The following is a 25,201-nucleotide window of genomic DNA, read 5'->3' on the forward strand; positions in this document are numbered from 1 at the left end:
CTCAGCACAGATCTCAGACAAAGAAGTCAGATACATCTTTATGAATATTATTCTATAGTCAGTTTGTTTTTGTGGCATAGCATTTTAGTCAATGTTTTAATATAGTATACATTAGAAACTTGCTACTCATCTTCTTTAAAAGTTTCATTATTGTAATCGAATAAATGCTAACTAAAACAATAAGGTATCATTTTACCAAGCAAACAAGACTAAAAGAAAAATAAAATTGTAAATGTTGCCAAAGGTACAGAGAACTGATAGGAATGTGTAGTACGAGCTCTCTAAAAAGCAGTGTGCCAAAGTGTATACAGAACCTGAAAATATTTGAACCCTTTGACCCAATCTTTTACTTCTAGAAATCTAGCTTAAGGAAATAATCAAGGGGTGAAGGGAGGCAGAGGAGAGGAAAAAAGACAGACTTATATACAAAAATGCTCACTATAGTATCTTTTATTTCAGAGACAGAAAACAACCCAAATGCCTAAAAGCAAGAAAATGACTAAATAAAGAAACATTCGTATTAGGCAGCTTTCAAAAATGTTTTTAAATAATTTTTCCTGAGGAGGGAAAAGATGCATTGTATACTGTTAAATAAAACAAGCAAGATATGGAACTCTTAAAGGAGTCTATCTACTTATATATATTATGTGTAGGAAAAAAGAAACAACATGTTAATAGTGATTTCTTCGGGTAGTAAGATTATGACTGATTTTTTTAAAAATACTTTTCTAAATTTTCTACAATGATCATGTAGTAACTTCTTTAAATTCCTTTAAAACACTATTTTTAAAAGACAGTTTTATTCATTCCTTAAGATAATTTATGAAGTAGAATGGTTTTTAAAAACTAAGTTTCCATTTAGCCTTTTTTCTTAAAGTCTCATTTTCAAGCAATTTCAATAAGTATTCCTATTATTTACCTGAAATACGATAAGCTTGTGACAAATTTAGTGGGTTTTTTATGCTTGCCACTAACAAAATATAGCAGGTTATGGGTTTTCCATCTATTTTCTCAAAATCAAGGGCAATCCAGACTAGTGTTTGGCTTTTCACAGGAAGAACAAAATGGTATTACCTGTTTATTGAACTCCACAGCAGCCTTTTCTGACTCAAACATGATGGACCAGTTTTGTCTCTGATCATCATAAAAGGTGCTATAGTTATTGGGCCGAACCTAGGGAACAGAGAAATGCTGGAATAACTCAACCACAGGCAGCACGGCAGATAAATCTGACTGCCAGGGATCATACAGAAGTGCCTTGACTCAGGTGGACCCAAAGAGAGGTACCAAGGAACTTTCTTCCTCCCTGCCACCTTCCACCTATCATCCTTGAGTCCATATTCCCAGAAGGCAGCCAAGAGACTTTCTAAAAGCTTCTGTTAAGACACCCACTCTGGCGTTCAGGGCTAAGCAGTGTATCTAATTACTGCCAGGTATGCATAGACCAATCTCTTCTATAAACCTATCACAAAGGAGTGAATGATTTTAATATGGATAGTCTTACCATTAGCTCGAAGTTGAGATGAATTCTGGCAACAGTAACTGGCTGTTGTTGACTGATATAAAGAAGAATCCTATACTGTACTCAAGCAAAGATGGGCAGAAAAAAGAGAGTGAACAGAAGTTAAAAAGCAATACCAAAAAAATAGCAGTAAGGTGTCAAGGGTTGTGCTTCATACAGGCATAAAACTCAAAACTCAGTTCATCCCTTAAAGCTTGGATTTTAAATATCTTCTCACTATCCATTTTAATCTCTTCATTTTGGCCTTACTCTCTAACTGTAATTAGCAATATCTTTATTTTGTTGGTGTTTTCATTTGTATGTGCGGTGACTAAGAGATATATAAATGGCCAACAGGTACATGAAAAGAGGCTCATCATTAGTCATTTAAGGAAATGCACATTAAAACCACAATAAGGTACCACTTCACACCTACTAAAATAGCTATTAAAAAAGTGAAAAAATAATGAAGTGTTAGCAAGGCAGTGGAGAAACTGGAACCCTCATATATTGCTGTGAAAATATAAAACAGTAGAGCCCCTGCGGAAACAGTCTGGCAGTTCTTCAAAAAGTTAAAAATATAATTACCATGTGACACAGCAATTTCACTCCTAGTATATACCCCAAAAAGCTGAAAACAGGAATGCAAACAAATACTTGTACACCAATGTTCACTGCACCATTATTCATAATAGCCAAAAGGTAGAAACGACCAAGTGACCATCAACTGATGAATGGACAAACAAAATGTGTTCTATACATAAAATGAAATATTATTCAACCATAAAAAAAGAATGAAGTTCTGATACATGCTACAACATGGATGATTCTGATACATGCTACAACATGGATGAATCTTGAAAACGTTTTGCTAAATGAAATAAGCTAGACACAAAAGGATAAATATTTTATGATTCTACTTAATATCTAGAACAGACATTCACAGACACACGAAGTGTGAAATATCTAGAACAGGCATTCACAGACACACGAAGTGGGTTACAGGTTACCAGAGGATAAGGGAGAAAGGGATGAGGAGTTGCTTAATGGTTATAGATTTTCTATTTGGAGTGATGAAAAAGTGGAAATGGATAGTGATGATGGTTGTTCAATATTGTGAATGTAATTAATGCCACTGAATTATACACTTTAAAATGGTGAAAATGGCAAATTTTCTGTTTCATATATGTTTATACACATAAAAACATACACATAAAACCTGTTAAACAAATGATTAAAATTCAACCCCAGAGGGGAAGGAGAGACTATGGGGGCTTATATACAATCCTACACTAGAAAGATCTTTCCTTATCCTATGTTAGCCAGAAAGAGTCAGGGGCTGTTCACCTCAATGCAATCCAATTATAGATTGAGCTGGTCAGGGAAGGATCATAGATTTATTAAGTCACTCTACTTCTGGGCTGTCTCCATTCTCAAGCATTATCTTTCTAGGCTTTTGATTGAGAGCCTAGAAGGTCTCTGACTTCTCATCTTGAAAGTTCTGCCCATCAGATTCTGAGCTGAGTTCTTTAGCCTCTTCTCCTTAAAGTTCAAAATTTAGCACTTGTGTTGAGAGGAAGGTTGATGTTTGTTGCTTGTTACAGTTCCTCACTCTATTAGTAGGACTTTAACTCCTATGTATCACAAGACTGCAGAAGTTTCCCTCTGCTGTTCTGGCACAGCCCTTGGACTTCCACACCATCCCAGAACTCAGCAATGTCCCAGGGGATAAAAACAATCTTAAGTCTGGCGTTCCTCTAGTTTTTGCCAATGTCTCTTGTCCCCAGAGAGATGCTTAGGCCACACCTGATGCTTAGTCTAGTCTTAGTCGTTAAGGAAAAGTCACAAGGGAAGGAAACATTCAGTTCACTGGCTCCTCCCTCTCTGAAATTTTAGTTCATCTAGTCCTCATAATTTCCACAGGAAATTCATTTCCTTTCGATGAATTTTAAAATGTAATTTTTGCTATTTACCTCCCTTTTTTATAATTGTACAGTAGGAATGTTACCAGCCACAACCTATCTGGTTGTGAGAGTGGTAAAGTCGCAAGGCCAGATTTTTATGATCCAAATGGCAACCCGCAATGATAGGTCTAGATAATAATCGTCGATAGCTGCTAACATAACAAAATCAGAGACAACCAGACTTTCTCTACCTCGAGATGGTAAAATAAAAGATTTCAAGGACACAGTAGCCAACTGCAATATACGAATCTTATTAGATCCTGATTAAAACAAACTTAAAAAAAAAAAGAGAAGAAACAATTGGGAAAATTTGAATACTTGCTGGCAGTGAATGACATCAAAGAATTATTGTGGGGTTTTTTTTGGTGTAATAATGGCATAATGGTTATGTTTTAAAAAATTCTTATCCTTCAGAGATACATATGAAAATGTTGACAACTAAAATTGTATGCTGGAGATTTTTTCAAAAGAATCTGAGCAGGGGAAGAAGGAAGACAGGCTAGGGTTAAGGTGAAATAAGATTAATAACTGTTAGAGCCTAGTAATGGGTATCTAGGAGTTCATTATTATAGTCCTACCACTTTTATATGTTTCCCAATTTCCATAATTAAGTTTTTTGTTTGTGTGTTTTTAATACAAATGAGTGTTGTCTATTATATTAGTTATCCAAACAGGTCATCTTATCTCTCTGTGTGTGAGACTCTCTGAGAAACATGGACTCCATGCTCTCAGCACCTCTGAAATTTGGCTTCTAGCCACATCTTCTTTTTGACCCAAACCAATATTTTACCATGTGATCAGCTGTCTATCTCATCAAGTTTTCAAAGGATAAACACTGGTCCTTAACACAGGTACGAAGACATATTGCTCTAAGGAGTACACTAAATGTTGTTCATCACCTAACAGACGGGTATATGTCCCTGGTAAACGCTTTACTCTGAAACTCCCCAAATTCTTAAGCTGGGCTCCATATCACAAAAGTCAAACTTAAAGATTTTGAGTGACTGGATTTGTTTTAATGCACAATAGTAAGCAAAATGTGACTATAAATGTTACTGTATACCTAATATTAAAAATTCACATTCAATACAAACAATCACTCTAATCTTCTGATACATGAGAGACATTGGACAAGCCCAGATAAAAACCAGCTCATCAGTATGCTTTGGGACGCTTGACTGTACATGAGACGGGGCAATCTCACCTCTTTGGCTGTGTGATTCCCCAGGACGGCAGCACCAAATTTGCCCTGCTTTACATATTGACCATTTGTGCTATAGAAGCAAAAGAAAAAAAGAGGTATTAACACTTTCTTTAAATTAAGAACCAGCTTTCTTTTCTTCCATATAGAAGTGGGGATTCTAAGCATTTAGCCTCTAGAAACGAATGGAGGTGAGCAGTTTATAATTTAAAGCTCTTATACAATTTCTTTACTTTTAAAATATCTACCATTCCTATCTCAGTGGAGTAGCTTTCTTTGAGTACTTAGAAAGGCAGATGTTGAATGTACGAGCACTTTTGAGAGAGAGAAAACAACACAATGGCTCTTCTAAGTTCTATGAGCAGAATTCTCCCCATGAAAAGTTTAAAAACATTACTGATACTTCTCTATGGAAAGGCTTAATAGCTATTTTGCAATGAACAGAGGCTTACTGAAAAAAGACAGGGGCTTAACCCACTCCCCAACCTCAGAAAGCATTCCTTCTCAGCTACTTACTATTGATATGCATGGACTGCTGTTGCAACCAATACTGTGGAAGTGCCTGTTGTAGTGGGTGCTGTTTTTGGTGCTGCCTGATTTCCTAAAGATGAAAACATAGTTGTCATTCATTTCTTGCTTGAATCTGATTTTTAATATTAAAGAGCTTCAAAATTCTTCTTTACGCCTTATAGTTAGTGTTAGAATGCTTTCCTGACCATTATCCTCATTTAATCCATGAAAAAGCCCTATGACTTCATCTGGGGATGAGGAAAGTGAGGCTCTAAGAATCCAGGTGCCTTACGCAATGATAGGAGCAAGCCCGGGACTAGAACCCAGGACTCCTACTCCATTCCAAACAAGTCTTACCTAGAAAGCAAGGTCATATTCCATCTACCTTCTTTTCTCCCTTCAATATTTTGGTATCTATAAGTAAAAGTAAAGTTATTTCCACTTCCCTTACTTATGGAGTAGAAAATTTATATTTAAATCACACCCATTACTTATGCAGTGGTATAGAATAACACTTTTAAAATAGTATGTTTAGTGTAAATCACATATTTACACTCGCCTCATGAATGTGTTGACAGAGTAATAGTGAGAACATCGGAATTGACATAACAACCAAGAATTTATTTTCAAAAGCATCCTTGTTTAATTTTTAAAAATTTTTTTATTTTGTATTGATAAAAACAAGACAACAAGCCCAAAATAAAGTTGCTTATGCTAAGGTCCACATTATCAAATGGAGACCTAATTACAGTTTTGGCTTTCCCAGAAATGGAATCTTAAACCAGTTAATCAGGAATTGCCTGATTAGCACAGGTTAGGTAATTTGCCTGACAGATCTCTGCTATCCCCTAAAGGAAGGTGGCCCTAAAATAACCAACCCGCTTTGTTGCCTAATATAATTTCTTTGTTCCTGCTCCTCAGAGCCCTTTCTATCTGCTAGATTGGATGCTGCCTGATTCATAAAGTGTTGAATAAAGCCAGTAAGATCTTTTAAAATTTACTCGGTTAGTTTTATTTGCAAACAGTATTGACCCATTTTTTTCTGATTGTAGAGTACATACATGTATATTGTAGAAAACTTAGTAAATATAGAAACACATAAAAAAAAGAAAAATGACCTGTAATCTCACCATTCAAAAACTCATGTTGATAATTTGATTTATTTATTCCTAGTCCTTTTTCTACACACAAACTTTGCAGCTTTTTTATCTTTTTTTAAACTAAATTAATGACATGATTTGACAACCTTCTTTTCTCATTTAGTATGGGCATTTTCTTATACTCTTCAATATAGTCTCCAAAACAAAGACAAAATAGTCCTAAAAATGTTTTTTAGCGATTACATAAAATATCATATTATGAGTCTACCAAAATGTATCGCATTTCCTACTGTTTGATATTTCTTTGGGCTGTCTCCAATTTTTCTCTATTATAAATAATACTATGGTGAACATCCTTAAAATATACATTTTTGTGTCTACTTCTAATTACTTTTTCAGAATAAATTTCTAAAAATGGAACTGTGGGGTGAAAGAATATAAAAAATTGTAAGGTTTTGTTACATCCTAACAAAATGCCCTTGAGAAATGCCATACTAGTTTATAGTCCCACCAGCATAAGACCGCCAGCTTTGCATCCCGGCCAATTATTAGCTTTTTAAATCTTTACCAATTTGAGGGGGGCAGTAGGAAAAGGGACATGCCATCTCACTGTTGCTTTCATTTGCATTTACTGATTATAGGGAAGCACAAATTTAACATTTTCTACAGATTTATACCATTGTCCATTTATGTTTGCTTATTTTTCTAGTCTGGTGTTCATGTTTTCCTCGTTATTTAGTAAAAACCTTCAACTAATTTTTAATTCAGTCAGCACTTTCCAGTTGTATGTAATACTACAAAAAACCTTTTCTCCCAATAAGCAGGGTATGACAGGAAAAAAACTAAGGCCAGAGTTAGGTTATCAGGACAAGTCTGAAACAATGAGAAAAAATTACTGTCTCCCAAAGGTTAGCCTAGCATCCTCTTTGAGGTTAGTTTAACTTCTCCCAGCACACTCTTATCTCCCTGTCTAACGCTCTGCAAATGAAAGGTTGCTCCTGGACTTGCTAGAGGGATGAGTCATATTTTCTCATTGGCTTAGCAGTTCTTCCTCTCTGAAATCAATATTGTCCAGATTCTTGAATTCCCCATTCACAAGGACATTTTTTTTACTAGGATGTAGTTTCAAATCTTTTTTTTTTTTTTTTTTTTTTGAGCAAAGTTCTTTGTTTTCAGTGTGCTTTTGCCCTTTTTTTCTCCTTCAGGAATACGCACACACACACAAACGTATATAAATATGTGTACGTTCTATATGTTGGATCTTCTTACTTATCTTCAATATTTGTCACTTTCTTTTGAAATCTCAATTTTTTAATTTTCAATTTTAAACAATTTCTATTAACCTTATATTTCTCTTGAGGCATAAGCTGTTGTGTTTATTCACTCTTGTGTTCCTTTTAGTGTTCATTTCTGAAGTATTTTTCCTTACATCTCTAAGTCTTGCCTGAGTTCTGTGACTTACTTCTGAGATTTTCTAATTTGCATTTATGTTCTCATCTCGTCTTATGTTACTTTCTTAATGTTAATAAGTGGTTGTAGTTTTGATCTATTCTGTAAGAAACATTCTCACAAAAGAGAGCTCTCACTGTCTGTAGGGATATTATTCTGTTCCTTGCTCTCTTTGTTCTTATAACTTTGTATGGAGTTTGACTCTGACACTTTATTACTTATTTTTGTGTGAAATTTGCTTTTCTGAACTTTTTAAGAGGTTCAAGGTGACTTTTTTTAACTTCATAAAGCTCCCTCTTCTGGTCTTTTCCTATAGAGTTCAAAAATAGGGTGGCTTCCTCCTGATACTTCTTGACACTATTTCTATTCCTATTCTTACCTGGATCTTCTCTCCTTCACTACTAATATCTCTATCCTCAATTCCAGTCCTAGCAGGTTCTTCTCAGTGTGGGGATCTGTCCTGGAAGGTCACCACAGTAAGTTTCACAAGTTCATCAGAGCAAGAGCGCTCCAGTTCTTTATTAGTTCCCATGGTCAACCACCACTAGAGTGGGCAAGACCCTTTCCAGTTTCTCCCATGCAAATGTTGACACCATGCAAGGCTTGTGGCTGTTAGTGGTTTGTCCATACCTACTTATATTTGGGATTTATGAGGATACCTCTTCAACTAGTTTTGTTGTAAATGTTATCCATAGGTTTGTCCTTTGTATCTAGTTGCTGTCTGTTTTTATATTGAAATCTAAAGAGATTCAAGAATTATGCTGCACCATCTTCCTCCACAAAGATTGCTTATATAAATACCCCTTGAATAGAAAGTTCTCCTATACTGCTACTTTATTTTTTATTTGTAAATACCTACATAAGATTGTATAGGTAATTAAGCTGAAATGCCTTTATAATTCCTCTTTGAAAGTATAATTAACTCATAGTTGTTATTTTCTGATTTAAAAAAATCAAGTTACTTCATTGGATGGGGACTCAGGTTGTTTACTTTTATCCACACCCATTAACTCAACCACTTTAAATTTAGTCAGAAGCACACTGCTGATGAAGAGACATGCCAGAGGAAATGTAAAGGCATAGCCTCTAGAAATCTGGCCAAGTTATGTATGGCTTGGAGAACAGGACCAGCAATCCACAGCAAAGCTGCCAGAAATGACAAGTAAGATTTAGAGAAGGGGTCAGCAAGCATTTTCTGTAAAGGACCAAACAGTAAATATTTTAGACTTTATGGGCCATACAGTATCTGTTACAACCATTCAACTCTAAATAACCTAACAACATCCTGAGTGCCAGCATTCTGCATGTAAAAGGCGCTCAATACTTTCATCTTCATTCAACAAATATTTAATGTCTCTCACCACCTGTTCAGGGCTAGTAGCTCAGGGCTGTTTCTATTAGTCCCTCACTCCTCTTCAGGTTCTTACGTAAAGACAGCAAAGTATAGGGGAGGGAAGAGAACCTTTGGAGTGAATCAAGTCAGGGGTCAAATTTCAACTCTGTCACTTACTACTGTATGACCTTGACCAGGTCCCTAAACCTCTCTAAGCCTCTAAAATGGTGGTAGTCTCACCTATTTTGCAGAATTGTTGTGAGAATTAAAATAAGAAAATCTAAGTAAAGCACGTGAAATCATACACATAGGAAGGCTTTTTAGAAATAGTAGTCCCTGTTCTCTTCTTTCATTCAACAAATGTTCATTCAATTTTCTTGTGTTCATCATGATGAAAGACACAGGGGATACAGCACTGAGCATCATTGTCTAATCAGGAAAAATTCACTGTCACCATACCTCTAACCTATCCAGGTGAAAGAAGTGAAAAGCAGCTCTTCCTTCTCACCAAAACACTGGATAGTACCTACTTAGAGTGCCCTGGGCAGAGTTTTTGAGAGTGGTGTCCACACAGGGCAGACCTTCCTCCATCAGTTTCCAACAAAGGGCACACTATCTAGCCACCAGAATTCATATTCCAGAGTTTAGAGAGGCAAGTGCCACTGGTGGTGAGCTTGGCCAGACTGATCAAGAAGGGACAACCTGGCATGTCATTTTGAAAAGGCTATTTATCTTCTCAACTAACTTGGTAGGGGCCAATCCTAACCTCTTAACTTACCTGTTGCTGCTGTTCCTTGGCCTTTCTTAGGCTGCTTTGGGGCTGTGTACTGGAAGAATTCATTTCCATGGCCAGCAGCTGCCTGATCCAGTCCAAAAAGTGAGGCCAATCTGGCACTGTTAATAGAAAATGAAAATGATATTTCATTTGACATATCTCAAACCTGGAATCATTATAAATATTGCTCACCTCCAACCATTCAATACTGGAAGTGGCAGCTAAGTGTCTTTGAAATCAAAATTGTATTTCTGATCTGAACAGCATCAGCTGTCTTTACCTATCCATAGGACTTAGGCCATTTCTTCTGTCTGGACCTTGGTTTCTGCATGGATAAACTGAGTTGGTTGGTCCAGATGCTCTCTATAGTCTTTTCAAACTATAAATTCTTACCTTTAGCTAGTTATAGTTTCCTACTTTTTACTAGTTTATTAAGTCAAAATAAAACTGTACTACACTTCATCAAACATGGTCCCTTCTATCATTTCACCTACCAGGAACATCCATTCTTTTATCATCCCTTGCAATGAATCTTACGCCCCAACCATTCCACTAAAATTGCTCTTCCTAAAGTCACCTACAACCTCCTTGTTATTAAACAGTTTATCAGTTTTTATCTTATTTGGCTTTCATGCCATCTTTTCACACTGTCAACTAAATTGTTCTTCGAACTTCCCTTGACTTCTGTGAGGATACCTGTGGGAGTGGGAAAAGGGACTGGCCCAAATAAGACATCGATAAATGGTAGTGGGATCCATTTCTTGTTGTCTTCCCATCTTTCTGGGTCCTCGTTTAACTTCCTGGACTCTTCTTCCTTCACCCAACTTTTAAATGTCCATGTTTCCAGGATTTTATACACTCCCTCCCTTGGCAATCTAATTTATTTACTTTGCTATCAAGTGCTATCCTAATGCTGATGATGCTCAAATCTGTATCCCCAACCTAGAATTTGCTCTTGAGTGCCAGACAACACAGATACCTCACAGGCAACATAAATGCAATATATCCAAACCAGAACTCTTATCTTCCAATCCCCAATGCCCCAGCAAAACCTGTTCCTACTTTGTGCTCTCTCTCTCCTGGTAAATGACATTTTGTGTTGTGGTCCCCAGACTGCCTCCAGGTTCAGTGATTCTCTAGGACTCACAGACTCAGCATAGAGTTATATTCATGGTTAAGGTCTATTACAACGAAAAGATACAAAGCAACACGAGCAACAGGAAAAGGTACATTGGGGCAAAGTCCAGAGGAAACCAGGAGCAAGCTTCTCCAGCAATGAGTTGTAACATGTGTGAAGTATGGCCTACCAGGGAGGCTCATTAGAGACTCAGTGTCCAAGTTTTTTTATTGGGGGCTGGTAAATAGAAACCCTCTAGCATGTACCAAAATTCTAGACTCCCAAAAAGAGGGCAAAGGTCATAAATCACATTGTTTGTACAGTTTAGACAAGTGAGCCACTCATCATTTACGGAAAGCTTTATATCAGTGTGGAGAACTGTTTACCAATGAAGTTCCCAGATGCCAGCCAAATGCCAACATTGTAAACAAGACTTTCTAAAGATAATGGTCTCAGGTCTACTATGTTAGCTCATTTCTGCAAACATCCATAATGAAACTGAAATTTGGGCATCATCCTTGACGTTTTCCCCCCTGGTGTTCATAACCAGTGCCCAAGTCCATTTGGTTTTATTTGCTAAACATTTCTCAAACCCATTCACTTCTCCCCATCTTCACTGTTACTTCCCTAAGTCAGGCCACCATCACATCTACCTATCTAGAATTATTGCAACCTTCTGATTCATCTCTTTGCCTTGGTCTTGTCTGCTTCTTACCCATTCTCCCCACTGCATCTACAGTAATCTTTCTAAAATCCAAATTTGACCAAGTCTTTTTTTCTCCTTAAAACCTCAAGAACACCTCAATATTACCAAGATAAAAATCCAAACTCCACAAGACAACTTTACAAGACCCTTCTAAGACCTAGACTCTCCATATTTCTCCAGCTTCCTATCTGGCCATTTCTCATCTCTGTATGCTACAGCCACACTGAGGAACTTTTCATTTCTTAAATAAGGCAAGATCTTTCTAATCTCCAGCCTTTGGACATACTGTTCCTCCTCTCCCCTGGAAGATGTCCCTAATCTCAAAGTCTAGATGACCCTAATCTCAAAGTCTAGATGACCTTCCAGGAGGTTCCTATAGAACTCTATACTTCATTTATTCAAGAAATGGGTGTCAGACACTGTGCTAAGTGCTAGGTAGACACTGGTGAGCAAAACTGGGTTCTATTTTCAAGGAGCTTATATACTTTTAACAAGGGAATTAGATATTACATAATATATAATTGAAAGCTGTAACATGAGATCTAGAACCAGCAGTAGTTATATGGAGTTATGCTCCACAGATTTAAGTTATTCGATCATTTATCATATAATATAACTGATTATTTATTATAATCACCACTTGACTGTATATTTCCCCTAAGGTCTAGTATGTAATAGGCTGACTCAATAAATGAATTCCAAGTGTAGTCTAGCTCTAAGCTCCTCTTCTCCAAAGACATCCTTAGTTTAGATGAAGTAAATATTGAAACTTCCCAAAATTTTTTTTGGCCTTTTCCCCAATAATTTTAATGTATACTATAGACCAGCATTTTGCAAAATAAATTTAATCTGATTTGAAACTGTTACCTTGTTTTCTCAAGGTAGTGTACTATTAGCTTCATTTCAGTTTTCTGTAAATGGGGCCAATAATGCTGACTTAAAAAGACTAAGAGGTTTAAATGAGATTGCAAGTATAGAGAGCAGTGCTAGTGTAAATAAGACATCAACGGATGCTAATAAAATTTAGAAGAGACCAAGATTTCTCCTTTTAGCCAGGGCAATCTGGGCAGAATTCCTGAAAGAATAAGATTCTGAGAAAGTTGGGCAGTACCTTTAACATAGTAAAAAATTTACAAAGTTTAGATACTAGTTAAGCTATAATAATAGCTTATGCACTGTCCTTGTTACCTTCGGTAAACTATGGGTATTGGATTTGCTGTTTTAATTTGCATTTTTTCCCCAAGGGAAAAACAGAAGTATCATAGGTGAACAATATTTCCACAGATGCTCTAAAGGCCAGCCAATTAATGACTGTAAAATCAATCCAAATGCCAGGCCACCCCAATTATCTTTCATTAATTCTATTTTCTATTAATATTTTAAAATGAACTCTATATATAAGCTTATAAATTATTATATTTTCCACTTCTAAAGTGTTCTCCATAACTATGTTAGCAAGTATGGGTTTGCTAACTCTGGACTTGAGTCTCTATGTTTATAATTCATGGGGAAAGTCATTACAGCATTAATTACATCTTAAAAAAAAATGTTAGCCAATGAACTTAGTTGCCAAAGTCTTCATCCAACCTTAGTTTTAAACTCCTTTTCTTTTCTCATCATAAATAGTAACAGATGCATACGTGCCACATCAATATATTTTAACAAACGGGTTCCTTTTTTTGTTAAAGTACTTCTTTTATGAACTGTGGCAACAATCATTTACTTCTAAAATAATAATAATGGCACATGGGCAGACTGGTGGTTATCTGCTTGCCTGATTTCAAATCCAGGCTCTTTTACTTTTACCTCTCTGAGCCTTAATTTCCCATTTGTAAAATGAGTACAATGGTAGAAACTACCTCATGGAGGAGTAGAGAGAACTATATATATTATTTAATACAGTGCCTGGCACTGAGTAAGTACACCATATATGATTTATATTCATGTGCACATATCCTATCTCCTCCATCTCCTCCTCTTCCTCCTCCTCCTGCAACTATAAACTGATATTAGCAAAAATACAGATCTGAGAAAGGTCTCAAAGATCATCTAGGACAAACTCTATTGTTTAATAGTATGGAGAGCCAATGATAAGAAGTGACTTGTCCCAAGTCACACTCCTAACTAGGAGCAGAACCAACATTATAACCTAGGCTTTAATGTATCTTTTATGGAATTTAAAAGTGCTGATGATCAGTTCCAGATGATCATTTTCTACTTCTGTACCAGTGATTTATCATTACTATGCTAATTAGATTTGCTTTCATATACCTTTTACATAATCTAAAACATAAGTGTGTATATATATATATATAACTGGCCCCTTAAAAGTGCATTGTGATTATTAATACTGGATTGATTTTTATTCTACTACTAAACTGGAAGTTTCTTAGGTGCAGAAACTGTGCCTTATCTCTATATGTAGTAGCTAAAGCCAAGTATCATATACTTAGTAGGCATTCACATATTTCATTTCCAAGTCACATTGGTGAGGAAAGGACTAAGACAAAAAAAAAAAAAACAAACCTGATTACTACTTCTAGGTTAATCATGGACTTTAAGAGGCCTGGAAACTTGCAACACAGATTATCAATCATCTAAACAGCCATCATAGGCATTAATATTCTCTTTTCTATTTGGCTTGAATATCCTAAATGGAATCAAGTCACTCATATATTTAAGTCTAGATCCTTAAAAATTAATAAGTGTATTTATAGTAAATGTTATAAAAGGAGGAAGTGAAAACAGCTGCAGTGCTTACTGTCATATGTTTTACTTCCTTAGAGAAACCAAAGAAGGAATAGCTGAATCAGAGAATAATGTTGAAACTTTCTATATTCTCAAGCTTAAATTTGATTTGGTTTTTCTGGTTATTACTGGGAACAAAAAATAAGTTATCTGTATAACTTGTTTACCAAGCCTTTTATCATTCAATTGACTGTTGTCTGTGTTTAAGAGCACAGTCACATGACTAGAACTAAAGCATTTCAAGTCCTTGATGAGCCTGCTCAGGAAAGCAGCATAGCTGAGCCACCAAAAACTTATCTCAGGCCAGGAATCTGGAAAAGAGCACATGACTGTCATTATTTACCCTGTAATTTTCAGTCAGTACTGGACTGCTTGTTGCATGAAAGTTGGGAGCCCTAACATTCATTTGTAGACTTCCCAAAATACTTTCACCTAGTGAAGAATGTGAATTTAAAGTATATCTTGTAAATTTTCACAAGGCACAGCCATATACAAACAGGTTTGTATGAAGAAACATTAATTCAAAGGGCTTATTACACAGTCAACAGCAGTAGGCTGGATTGTGTGGAAATTTAAGTGAATGGAATTGGGTGGAATAGGGCAAAAAAGAATCAAAGCACAGCTTATCTCTAAAATAACTGAGCAACTGAAAAAAACTCAACGTGGAAATAAGTGGACAGAGGTCATCTTAAGTGGGTGTAGGGACAGAACAGGGTGGTGAATGTGAAAAGAGGGCTTAAGAATAGGTAACACATAGCTTGTCACACTAACTCAAAAGATCCTATTTAAGAGCAAAAGAGAGCCAGTGTCGTTTTATGGCCATTCATGTATTGAAATCTCCACCAGGACTGAAAGCAACTGGAGAGCAAGCACGGCAGCTTAATCATCTTTACAACCTCTTAGGATTTATTAGAACGAGGGATATATGTTGGTGTATTTATCATTCTTCAATACATTCCTTAATTAACAGATGTTCAAAGAAAGGCTCTGCAAGGATCAGAACTTGGCAGCTCACAAGTTTGAGGGGAGTCATGCTGTCTATTGACACAAGGGAAATGGCTAAACTGATTAATTGAAGACTTGGACCCCCAAGTAGTATATACGACTGGGGAGAGTAGGAAGGAGATAGCGACTGCAGTCTCTTAGATTGGTTTTAAGATTTAGAGTGCAACTGCACAGCTTTATTCATTCAACAGGCACTTTCTGAGCACTCACCAAGTGCCAGGTACTTTCTGAGCGCTAGGCAGAGATGAGCAGAAATAAGCTCGTCTCTGTCTAGCTAGGCAGAGATAAGAGGTCCCTGTCCTCTTAGGACTCATAATCTAGTAGGTTCCGTGTGCAAGGATAGAGGTAAACACGTCTCTATGAGAATAAGGAACAGAAAGCAATTCCTTCTGCCTAGGGCTGTGGGAGAACAGAAAGCGCCAAAAAGGTAATATCTGAGCTGGAACTCACACACCAAGGCCCATTCTTAAGTGTCACCCCCTTGTCCACGGAGAAGAAAAAGCCCCATAAAAACTCTGAAAAGGAACGCAGTCTCATCAGCAACCATCTGCATTTCACAGGAGAAATCGTGACCCATAAAGCAAAAAAAAGCGAACTCCTGGGTCATGCTGCCTGCCAAGGGAGATGCCAGGTCCAGAATGCAAGTGGACACAGCACAGTTTAGAGCTCTGCCTGTGTTCTGAGCTGTAGAGCACTGGAATGCGGCAAAAGGTGTGGACCCGGAAGTTGGGAAGAGGTCTGATAAGAGAGCAACCCCTCCAACCGTTTGTGCGGCTTCCTCAGCCACGCCCTCTGTCCCACGCTTCTCAGTCACTCACCCGCCACTAGGCGAGAGGAAGTCTGTGTCGTCTTCGTCGCCCGCACCGAACATCGCGCTGGCTTTCGCCCCGCTGCTGGGAGGAAGTCGGAGCGTTTCCAAGGCCTTTAGCTGCCAACGTCGTGAAATGCCGCGACAGCGTGCTGCTTTCCGGCAGGACGAACTCTCGCACGGTTGCTGGGCTAAGAGGAGACACTACACTCTGGAGGAGGTGGGGCAAAGGCAAATGGGAGGGCCTCGGGGCACGCGCGCCGCATGACGTAAGGCTTCTCCAGCCTGCAGAGGAGGTGAAATCCGCGGGAGCTCCGAAGTCCCGCGCAGGGATTGGCTAACGAGGCAGAGGGCGGGGCAGGGGCGGGAATCGGCGGCCTCGGTGACGGTCGTGGACACGTCGAGCCGGGCAGAAGTGGAGGGGGCTTCAGAAGTGTCTTGAAGAGGTGACGGGTTAAGCTTCTGAAAGGGAGACACCGGTTGCGGGTCTCGATCTGGGAAGGTAAGGCCTCCTCCCTCCCTCAACCCTGGCGCGAGCACAGTCCTTTTCCCTCCGGGACAAGGACCCTCCACGCAACTCTTCTCAGCTCGGCAAAAGGAGAAAGGGCCCGGGATTGGCAGTCTGGAGACCTGAGCTTTCGGCACGGCCCCTACAGTGACATAGCTGGAGTGACCTTGAGGCAGGATGTTGGGTACCTCAGTATCCCCGTCTGTAAAACGGGCTTGACGCCCCTGCCGCTAGACCCCTGTGACCTATGTCGACATTCATTAAACGGTCTATTTGTCCAGTGCTTCTGTGTGCCAATTGGTCAAGAAGCTTTTAGACCTAGGAGGTCTTCGAATACAATCCCATTCTCATAATCCCAGAATTTACAAATAGAGAAAGAAGCAACCAAGCACTTGATTGACTAGGCCGAGGTCACACAGTAAAGGGCAGACTGGGCCTGGAACCCTGGTCTCTTGATTCAGAATTTAGTGAGCCGATGGGTGAACATGAACCCGGTAAGCACTGTGTGCGCATACGGAGTGGTTATTGCGACTGGCATACATCTTGAGAGAAGTCCCCTCTCTGGAGTCCGGCAATGCGGGTTAGATGCAAGAGAGCTGGGATATTCTGGGGGTGGGTGATGGAAAGGAGGAAACTTTAGAAGCTGTAAATCCCTAGCCCCGACCTTGGCCTGGGTTTTGCTTAGTCTCCCTGCCATACACCTAAGTCAATATCAGTTGTGGCCGACTTCTTTGCCTCCGGGTTCCTCCCTCTGTATCTTATATGTCTTTGGTTAACTTGTTATAATTCTTGGAACAATCTTCAGGTACTCTTGGCTTAGCCAAAGTGTGGATAAGCAGGTAATGTCCCACTGTAGCATCAATTTCCATAGATCTCACTGGAGTTCTTTCACTCTGGGCTTCTTTCAATCAGGTTAGTACAACAGGTATCCCTTTCCTGAATGTTTTAATCTTTTAGCATAAAATTGAAGTTGAGTGATGGGTACCTCCTCTCAGAGAACTTCGAACCTCTTGGCACTTCACTTATGCTTTTTATTGTAGTTTGTGTACTTCTAAATTGTAAGCTCCTCAAAGACAGGGACTGTTTTATTCATCTTGATGTCTCCTGTGTCACAGGGCACAATGCCGTCTTTCTCATAATGGATTCTTATTATTTTTTTTGTTAGATTGAGTAATGGAATTCATCCCTGTTTTCTTAGTCCTTAATTTACTCCCTTGGGATTTTTTTCCCATGCAACCTAGAGAGCCCAGTAATGGCTCTTGCCTTTTATAGGTAGCTTCCAAAAAGATAAAAATGCCATACTAGCTGTGAACTGTCTGGGTTGCTTAATCTCTTTTATTAATTGAAGATGATTTGAGTCTTGTTTAAAGCTCTGAGGGAGGGGAAAGAGGGAAATAAGATAGCTAGAAATATTATATATAACTCTAATTTTTGTTGGTAAAGAATTCTTCTGTAAAAAGGAAGGATAGGGCTATTGTATGCTTCCCGTGTTTATTTTACAGATTAAGATGGTTAAAGCAGTGAAGGTTGACAGTGTTAAAGCAATGATGCAACTGGAATCTAAGCACTAGAACAGGAACCCTTTGCAGTAGCTTTGTTTAGAATATGAATTTGGCTACTTTTAAGGAAATAAAAGAATGAACTACATAAGTTATATAGCTCTTTTTAACCCCTCTCCCCAGGATTGGTCTCTGAAACATCTGAACAGTGCTTTTAAAAAATATTGAAAGATCATTTGAGTATTAATCTGCATTCTTGAGTGGGGGTGTTTTTATTTAGTAACCTTTTCGGATAGGCAGAAATCCTAAAATCTGGATTAGACTTTTTGGTGATTGGAACACCACAAATATGCCTGCCCAGATCACATTGTGGGAACACAGTTGTTGGTTCTGATTGGCAGTATAAGGAAGTAGATGATAGTGGTGAGGCTTCCTCAGCCTTTGAACTGCAGGATTGAGCGCACTTAAAAAGCCACTGTCTTCCTGAATTAGACTATGAGACTAGAAATCAGGAAACCTGAATTCCTGTCCCAAGCCCTTCAACTTACTCTGAGCTGGGCCAGGTCCCCTAAACTCTTTGTAAAAGGAGTGGATTAGATCCAGACATCTATCTATTAAGTACTGCTGGGGATACACAGTTAAGTAAGGCACAACCCTGATCTCGGGTTGAAGTAAGCGTTTTTGTTTGTTTGTTTTGCTTAATTAGACAGCTTTTAGATGTGTTTATAAAATGTATTGACCCCCTGAAAATTAATCGGGAAGCAGCAGTTTTAACAATTCCTTTCAAAATCAGCAATTTTGCTATAGAAATGACAACTTTAATATACAGGTACACCCATACTAATCTGTACTGATGAATGCAGTATAGTGTTTAGTGACTGAACTAAAGAATGGTAGAACACAATTCAAGAACTATTATCTGAAAATTTGCTATGTGTAAGGTACTGTGCAGGATGTTGCCTAAGATAGGAAGATGAGTTAGTCGTTGTGCTTGTCTTCAAATTACTTAATATTAATAGTTGCGTAGTGAGGATAATTGAATTATACAAATAGCCATAACAGAAGATATATCAAAGCAAATCCCATATGTAGAAATTAATTATTGTAAGATTTCAAGGAAAGAAGTGATCATATCCAGTTTGGAGGAGGGAGTGGGGTTAGGTATGGGCTTTGGAGACGAGTGGGATTCTAAGTGGAAGTGAGCAAGTAAGCCTTCCCAGATTGAAGGGGTGGCTTTGGCAAAAACACAAAGGCAGGAAAGAAGGCACAAATTTCCTACAAGATAAAAGTTGCTCTCTTATCTAATACAATTAGGGCCAGTCATTGGTTAACGAAAAGTAAGTTAAAGCAGGGATTCATACAGATATTAATTACATGCAGACCTTAAACATTTTATTTTAACCTAAAATATAAACATCTTTTTGCCATTCTTTTAACACAGTCTTTTCTTAGAGTGTGGGTCTCAGGGACCTGAAAACTATAGTGTGAGGGCCAAGTCACGTCCTAACCTACTGTCTGTTTCTATAAATAAAGTTTTATTGGAACACAGCCACGCTTATTTGTTTACATATTATCTGTGGCTACTTTCACATACAAAGAAGAGTTGAGTAGTTATGTGTATCGCCTTTATCTAGTCTCTCCAAAGCTTTCAACTTGGTTTTCAAAGGAACAACTACAAGAAAGTTTATAGCATAGTAGTTAAATTCTTAAGCTCTGGAGCCAAATTATTTTGCCACGTATTAGTTCTTTGGGCCTAAGGCAAGTTGCTCAGTTTCCTCTTTTATAAAATAGGAACAATAATAGTATCTGATTCCTTGTGAAGATTATATGAGTTAATTCATAGCACTTAGAACAGTGCCTGTAGTACATGCACTTAGTAAGTACACAATATTAGCGCTGCTGTTGTCTCGCTCTTCTCATTTATACTAAATTGCTATACATAATACCTTATTAATTATATATTTATGATAATAAGCACAACTAGCTTAAGTTGGTTTGTGAACAGACACAACTAACACCCTTTATTAGCACATAACTTCACTGAGAGGGAGAGCAGAAGTGTTGCTTCTATGACAGTGGAAAATAGCCTAGCCTAGTGTGTTTTCTGTTAGGTTGGTTAAGAGAGTTTCATGGGATAGTTTGCTAAGAGTATAAGACAACAGTATTCATAGAGAGGTAGTGGATTAAAATGGAAAAAGAGATCAAGGCCATGTTTGTCAAATACCTAGAAGGGAAAGGTGACAAGTTTATACTTAGCCTAGTAGGAAATGGAATTTTGTATTCCAAATGACATAGTGATGTAAAAATATTCAAATGGTTTAGGAGTGTATGAAGTAAAAAGTAAGTTTCCCTAGCCCCACTTTATGTGAGTAGCCATTTCATTTTTCTAATACTCCTTAGAATGTGGAGTTGTATGAGGATTGAATGAAATAAAGCATGGTAAACACTACTTGGGGCACTGATATTAATCTTTTAAAAACCTCAATCCAGTTTTTTGGATTATAATCTCAATTTTGAATTGAGGAAAGTAAAGGTTCTAGACTCAATGTGAATAAAATTAAATGACTGTTCTAAAGGTGGTAATTTATACCATATTCTGGAGAATCTACGATCCTTAAGTTCTTCTCCTTGTTTTAATTTGGCTGTGCTATGGATTCCTTTTGCCACCCTCACCAGAAGTGCTACAAAAGAGAAAAAGATGATGTAATTATCACTGGAAAATCAAGTGTTTACAGTGACAAGATGACTTCAGCTAGTGGAAGATGTCAGATAAATCAGTGACCAGGGGACACCCAGATATCTCTGCCATATAAAATTGGCAAGCCAGGCATGATTAGAGGAAGAGAGAGAGGTGAGAAGGCAGGTTGTTGATACCTCCACTCCCACATGCAGATTTTATCATAATAGACCTATTTAAAAAATCGGGTTTTCTGTAGTTTATGACAGAAATGAGAAGTCACCAAGAATCTGATACTTACTACATTAAAATCAGCAGCTTATGCCAAAAGAAATCTTATGGTAGGGACTGGGAAGGAAATGCTTTTGAAGTTCCATTGCTTTGAGTAATATTTCATAATTTAGGTAACATCCCCAAGCAGAGGAGGGGCCCATCCTTAGGAATGCAAAGCCCTGCAGAGAAGGAAAGGGTTGAGGAGGGTCCACCCTACCTCTTTTCCTTTACACAAAGGCCCTAGGCTTTTGTATACAACCTGCTTTTGTAGGCTGAGGACATTATGCAATACAGCGAAATGAGATGGAAACCTGCATTGCAAAAGTAAATATGAGCAATGATTTGGAGGGAACTCATAAAGAGCAAAACTCTAGCAACCAGTGAAATATTAGAGGACCTTTTTGAGCCAAGTTGAGTCTTTCCCTGAATATGTAATAGAGTTATTAGAGAACTATACTGAGTGTTTAAATAATTTTGAAGCAATTTAGAGAATGTCGTCATTCAGTTTATGAAATGGAAGGCAGAGGAATGCTGCTAACTATGCACCTGCAGGCCCCCATTCCTCTCTCCTACCTTTTCTGATGGCTTTTTATCAGCTCCCACACAACCCTGTGCACTGTCTATATCTTAGTACATCTCATATTGTATCTTAATTATTTCAATTATTGTATTTGTATGTATCCCTTCTCTACCAGACTAGGCTTCTCTAAGTTAGAGATTCATCATGGTACTGTCACTCAATAAGTGCACAATAAATTTGAATGAATGAATGAATGAAGAGACTGAGTTCCTTGGGATCACACAGATGATAAGCCCTAAGAGCCAAATCTAGAACCCAGATCTTCTGATTCCTGGCCTAGTACTTTTCCACCACACCATTCAGCTTCTATCTGAGGTATTGAATAACTTTTCTCATTTTCATTTAGAGTCTCTGTGCATTTTCATTAAATCATCCTTTATTAATTAAAAAGAGGGAAGAGTAAAAAAGGAACAATTAAGATGGTTTCTAGTTTCTGCCTCACACCAAATTAATTCCCAGTATTCTTCACAAGCAAACCGACAACATTGTGATCTAGAGACAATTGAAATCCTATCTACTGTAACTAAAGAAAAGTTTAAGTGAGAAGTACTTTTGCCTGCCTTTGATTATAACGAGAAGACAGTACAAGCAATGCTTTGCCGATAGAGTTGACCCTTGAACAACATGGGTTTGAACTGTGAAGGTCCACTTATAGGTGGATTTTTTCAATAAATATAGTTAGTTCTCCATATTCCTGGGTTTTGCATCTGCATATTCAACCAACTGCAGATCGAATACAGTGTTTTCGTGGATGCAGGGGGCTGACTGTATGCATTGTTCTATGCCATTTTATACAAGAGACTTGAGCATCCATAGATTTTGATATCTGTGGAAGTTCTGGAACCAATACTGAGGAACAACTGTAGTTAAGTTTTGGAGGCGTCAAAAGTTACAGATTTTCGACTACACAGGGTCAGTGCACCTAACCTCCATGTTGTTCAAGGGTCAACTGTATATATATATATATCTGACTAGCTAGTATTCTTTAAATCAAACTATAAGAGGCCATATACTTTAAGTGACATGAAAGTGGTCTCTGAGTGTGACTTGGACATCTCCTTTAAGAGATTAATTTTGTCATCTAATGAGTAAGCGGTTACTGATAATATTTCGTACTTACTATACCTTAGAATTAAAGTATTTGGACATTTTATTTGAGCCTTGCGAACCTGTGAGATTGTCAGGGGAGGTATTTTTATATCCATTTTGTGATAAAGAAACTAGTACTTTCTGGGTTTAGGCGATTTGCTTAATGTCACAAGGCTAATAACGGAAACTTGTGTCTATAGCTCAGAGCCTCTGATGCCTAGTCCAGTGCTTTCTACACTCTTATCACAGCATCTATAAAACAGTCTGAAAACTTATTACATAAGTCATACTAAAGCACTCATGGTTAACACATTGGAAATGTGTCAAGACTACAAAAGGATCCAGTAAGAGGAGTGTGAAAGGGTACATACCGTGATTGCTTTATGCCAGCATGTGGCTTAGCCAATAACAAAAGGTATCAGAGAAATGGAGTATAGTAGCTGGGAGATCCACTCCCCATTGGACTTAGGCCCTTCTATCATTGCATAACTAAAAGACCTTTTCAGTTTGTTTGTTTGACATATCAAATTTGAGTTGTCCTATTCAGACCAGGCAAATAAAAGCTTTTCTAAAGCCTTTGTGAAAATTGTAGTTGTACACTTGATCTTATTTGTACAGAAAGGTGAGAGTGGGCAAGAGAAACAGGAACTTCTATGTTATTTGCCACTAAAATAGGATTTGTAAAGCTCAGAAACCCCTCCTGCTTAGCTGCTTCCCGGCAAACCATCTGGAGAAATGGGAGAGTTGGGGAAAGCGGTTAGCCTACTGTTACCGAAGCCTTATATGAGAAGCAAATGTTATGGGTTCGGTTGACTAATGAGTATATTAGCATCATTATTCAATAACATGGACCTCAGTTTCCCCATCTATAATATAAAGGAGTTGGACTTAAAATTTTAATTTTTTTGAAATAAGAAATATATTCATGTGGTTCAGAATTCAAAAAGTACACATGGATATTTAGTGGAAAATGTTCCTTCTACTCTTAACCCACATCTGACCAGTTAGTTCCCCTCCTATGGATCACAATGTCACCACTTTCTTGTACCCCTACGCCCAGAAGTAGTAAAGGTGTTTACAAACAATATGTATATACTTTTTTCCCTTTAAAATTTGTTTACAAATGATAGTATACAGCGCACTTGCTTTTTTAATCATACTTTGGAGATCATTCTATATTAGTATATAAAAACAACTTTCTTATTCTAGTTTATGGTGGAGAAGTATTCCATTTTATGGATGTGATAATTTATTTCATCAGTGCCCTATCAGTGAACATTTTGGTTGTATTTTCAGTATTTTGCTTTTACAGACAGTCTCGCGACAGACAACTTTGTTTATCTGACATTTCCCATATGTGTCAGTATATCTGTAGGATAGATACTTAGTGCAATTGCTAGCTCAAAGTCTGCATCAGACTGATAAAGACTCTTTTAGTTCTGATATTCTATGAGATTTTAATTATAAATGAACAGTGAAAAAGATGAGAAGGTATTTCTCGAAAACATCTTAATTTCTATCTCTTGTTATTCAGAGACTACATCTTAAATACCTAGTATAGGCAACCTCACCAAAAGTCACCTCTATCGTGATCCTATAGATTTGTCTAGTTCTGTTTGGTGTGATATTACTCAGGAGCTAATTTGTAAAGTGAATGTTATAAACTTAGGACAAAAAAAAAACTGTCTCCCATCTACTTTTACCAGTACTTACCACATAGAGGATACTGAAGATTAGCTGGTTATCACAGGAAATTAAAATGGAAAGATAAACAGAGAGCCTAACTAATATCTGTCTATGTGTTTTTTACTGGCTTCCCCGGTTTTTTGATGATTGTAGGATGTGTGATAATTTTGTGAAATGGGTGATGCCATAACAATCACCTGTGTTTTTTTGAGGTGCTAGGGACCAGAAACAAATCAGAATTAATATCATCCCTTCATACTTTTTTTTACCATACCTGCTAACCTTCCTTCCCTCCTTTTCTCACCTCCATCATTCTTTCCCTACGTGCATGAAGCCATTTGTGAAATTTATTCTAAATAACTGGTTTCAAACAAAGCCTCCATCCTCTTCATTTCCAAATTTCCTATAGCCTTTGGGATGTAGAGTACTTAATACTTGTTGAATTGAGTTTGGGTAGATGTCAGAGGACTCTAACCTCTACTTGGCTACTCTCTCAAGTTATCCTTCCTTTTCCCTGTGCAGCATGGCACACATTCCAACCCACCCCTATGCACACCTAATGTGACTCAGGAAGGGGCAGAAGGCCAAGTAGATTATCTTGAAGAGGAGTATGTGTCTGTGTATGTTTAAGTAAATATTCACACATATTCTCTTGGCTCCCATTGCCATTCT

The 25,201-nt window shown here is 37.7% G+C and overlaps 2 protein-coding genes across 3 annotated transcripts in view; one reads left to right on the forward strand and one right to left on the reverse strand.

Moving 5' to 3' along the window:
- FKBP15 (FK506 binding protein 15) overlaps window positions 1-16,437 on the reverse strand; it is a 51,268-nt gene extending 34,831 nt beyond the window's left edge. Inside the window, exons 1-6 of the mRNA XM_023531041.1 lie at window positions 16,228-16,437; window positions 9,837-9,952; window positions 5,183-5,267; window positions 4,670-4,739; window positions 1,505-1,579; window positions 1,021-1,173 (exon numbers count right to left, since the gene is read on the reverse strand). Coding sequence (XP_023386809.1) covers window positions 1,021-1,173; window positions 1,505-1,579; window positions 4,670-4,739; window positions 5,183-5,267; window positions 9,837-9,952; window positions 16,228-16,280 — 552 coding nt within the window. The 5' untranslated portion in view covers window positions 16,281-16,437. The remainder of the gene's footprint in view (window positions 1-1,020; window positions 1,174-1,504; window positions 1,580-4,669; window positions 4,740-5,182; window positions 5,268-9,836; window positions 9,953-16,227) is intronic.
- Window positions 16,438-16,575: 138 nt separating this feature from the next.
- The window catches only part of SLC31A1 (solute carrier family 31 member 1), a 29,087-nt gene continuing 20,461 nt past the window's right edge, over window positions 16,576-25,201 (forward strand). The window contains exon 1 of one of the 2 annotated variants that reach the window (XM_011360901.2): window positions 16,576-16,719. The gene's annotated coding sequence lies outside the window, so the exon portion shown is untranslated. The remainder of the gene's footprint in view (window positions 16,720-25,201) is intronic. The other variant, XM_011360900.2, reaches the window with a different exon arrangement.

This window comes from Pteropus vampyrus, unplaced genomic scaffold (genome assembly GCF_000151845.1).
Source record: "Pteropus vampyrus isolate Shadow unplaced genomic scaffold, Pvam_2.0 Scaffold61, whole genome shotgun sequence".
NCBI classification, from domain to species: Eukaryota; Metazoa; Chordata; class Mammalia; order Chiroptera; family Pteropodidae; genus Pteropus; species Pteropus vampyrus.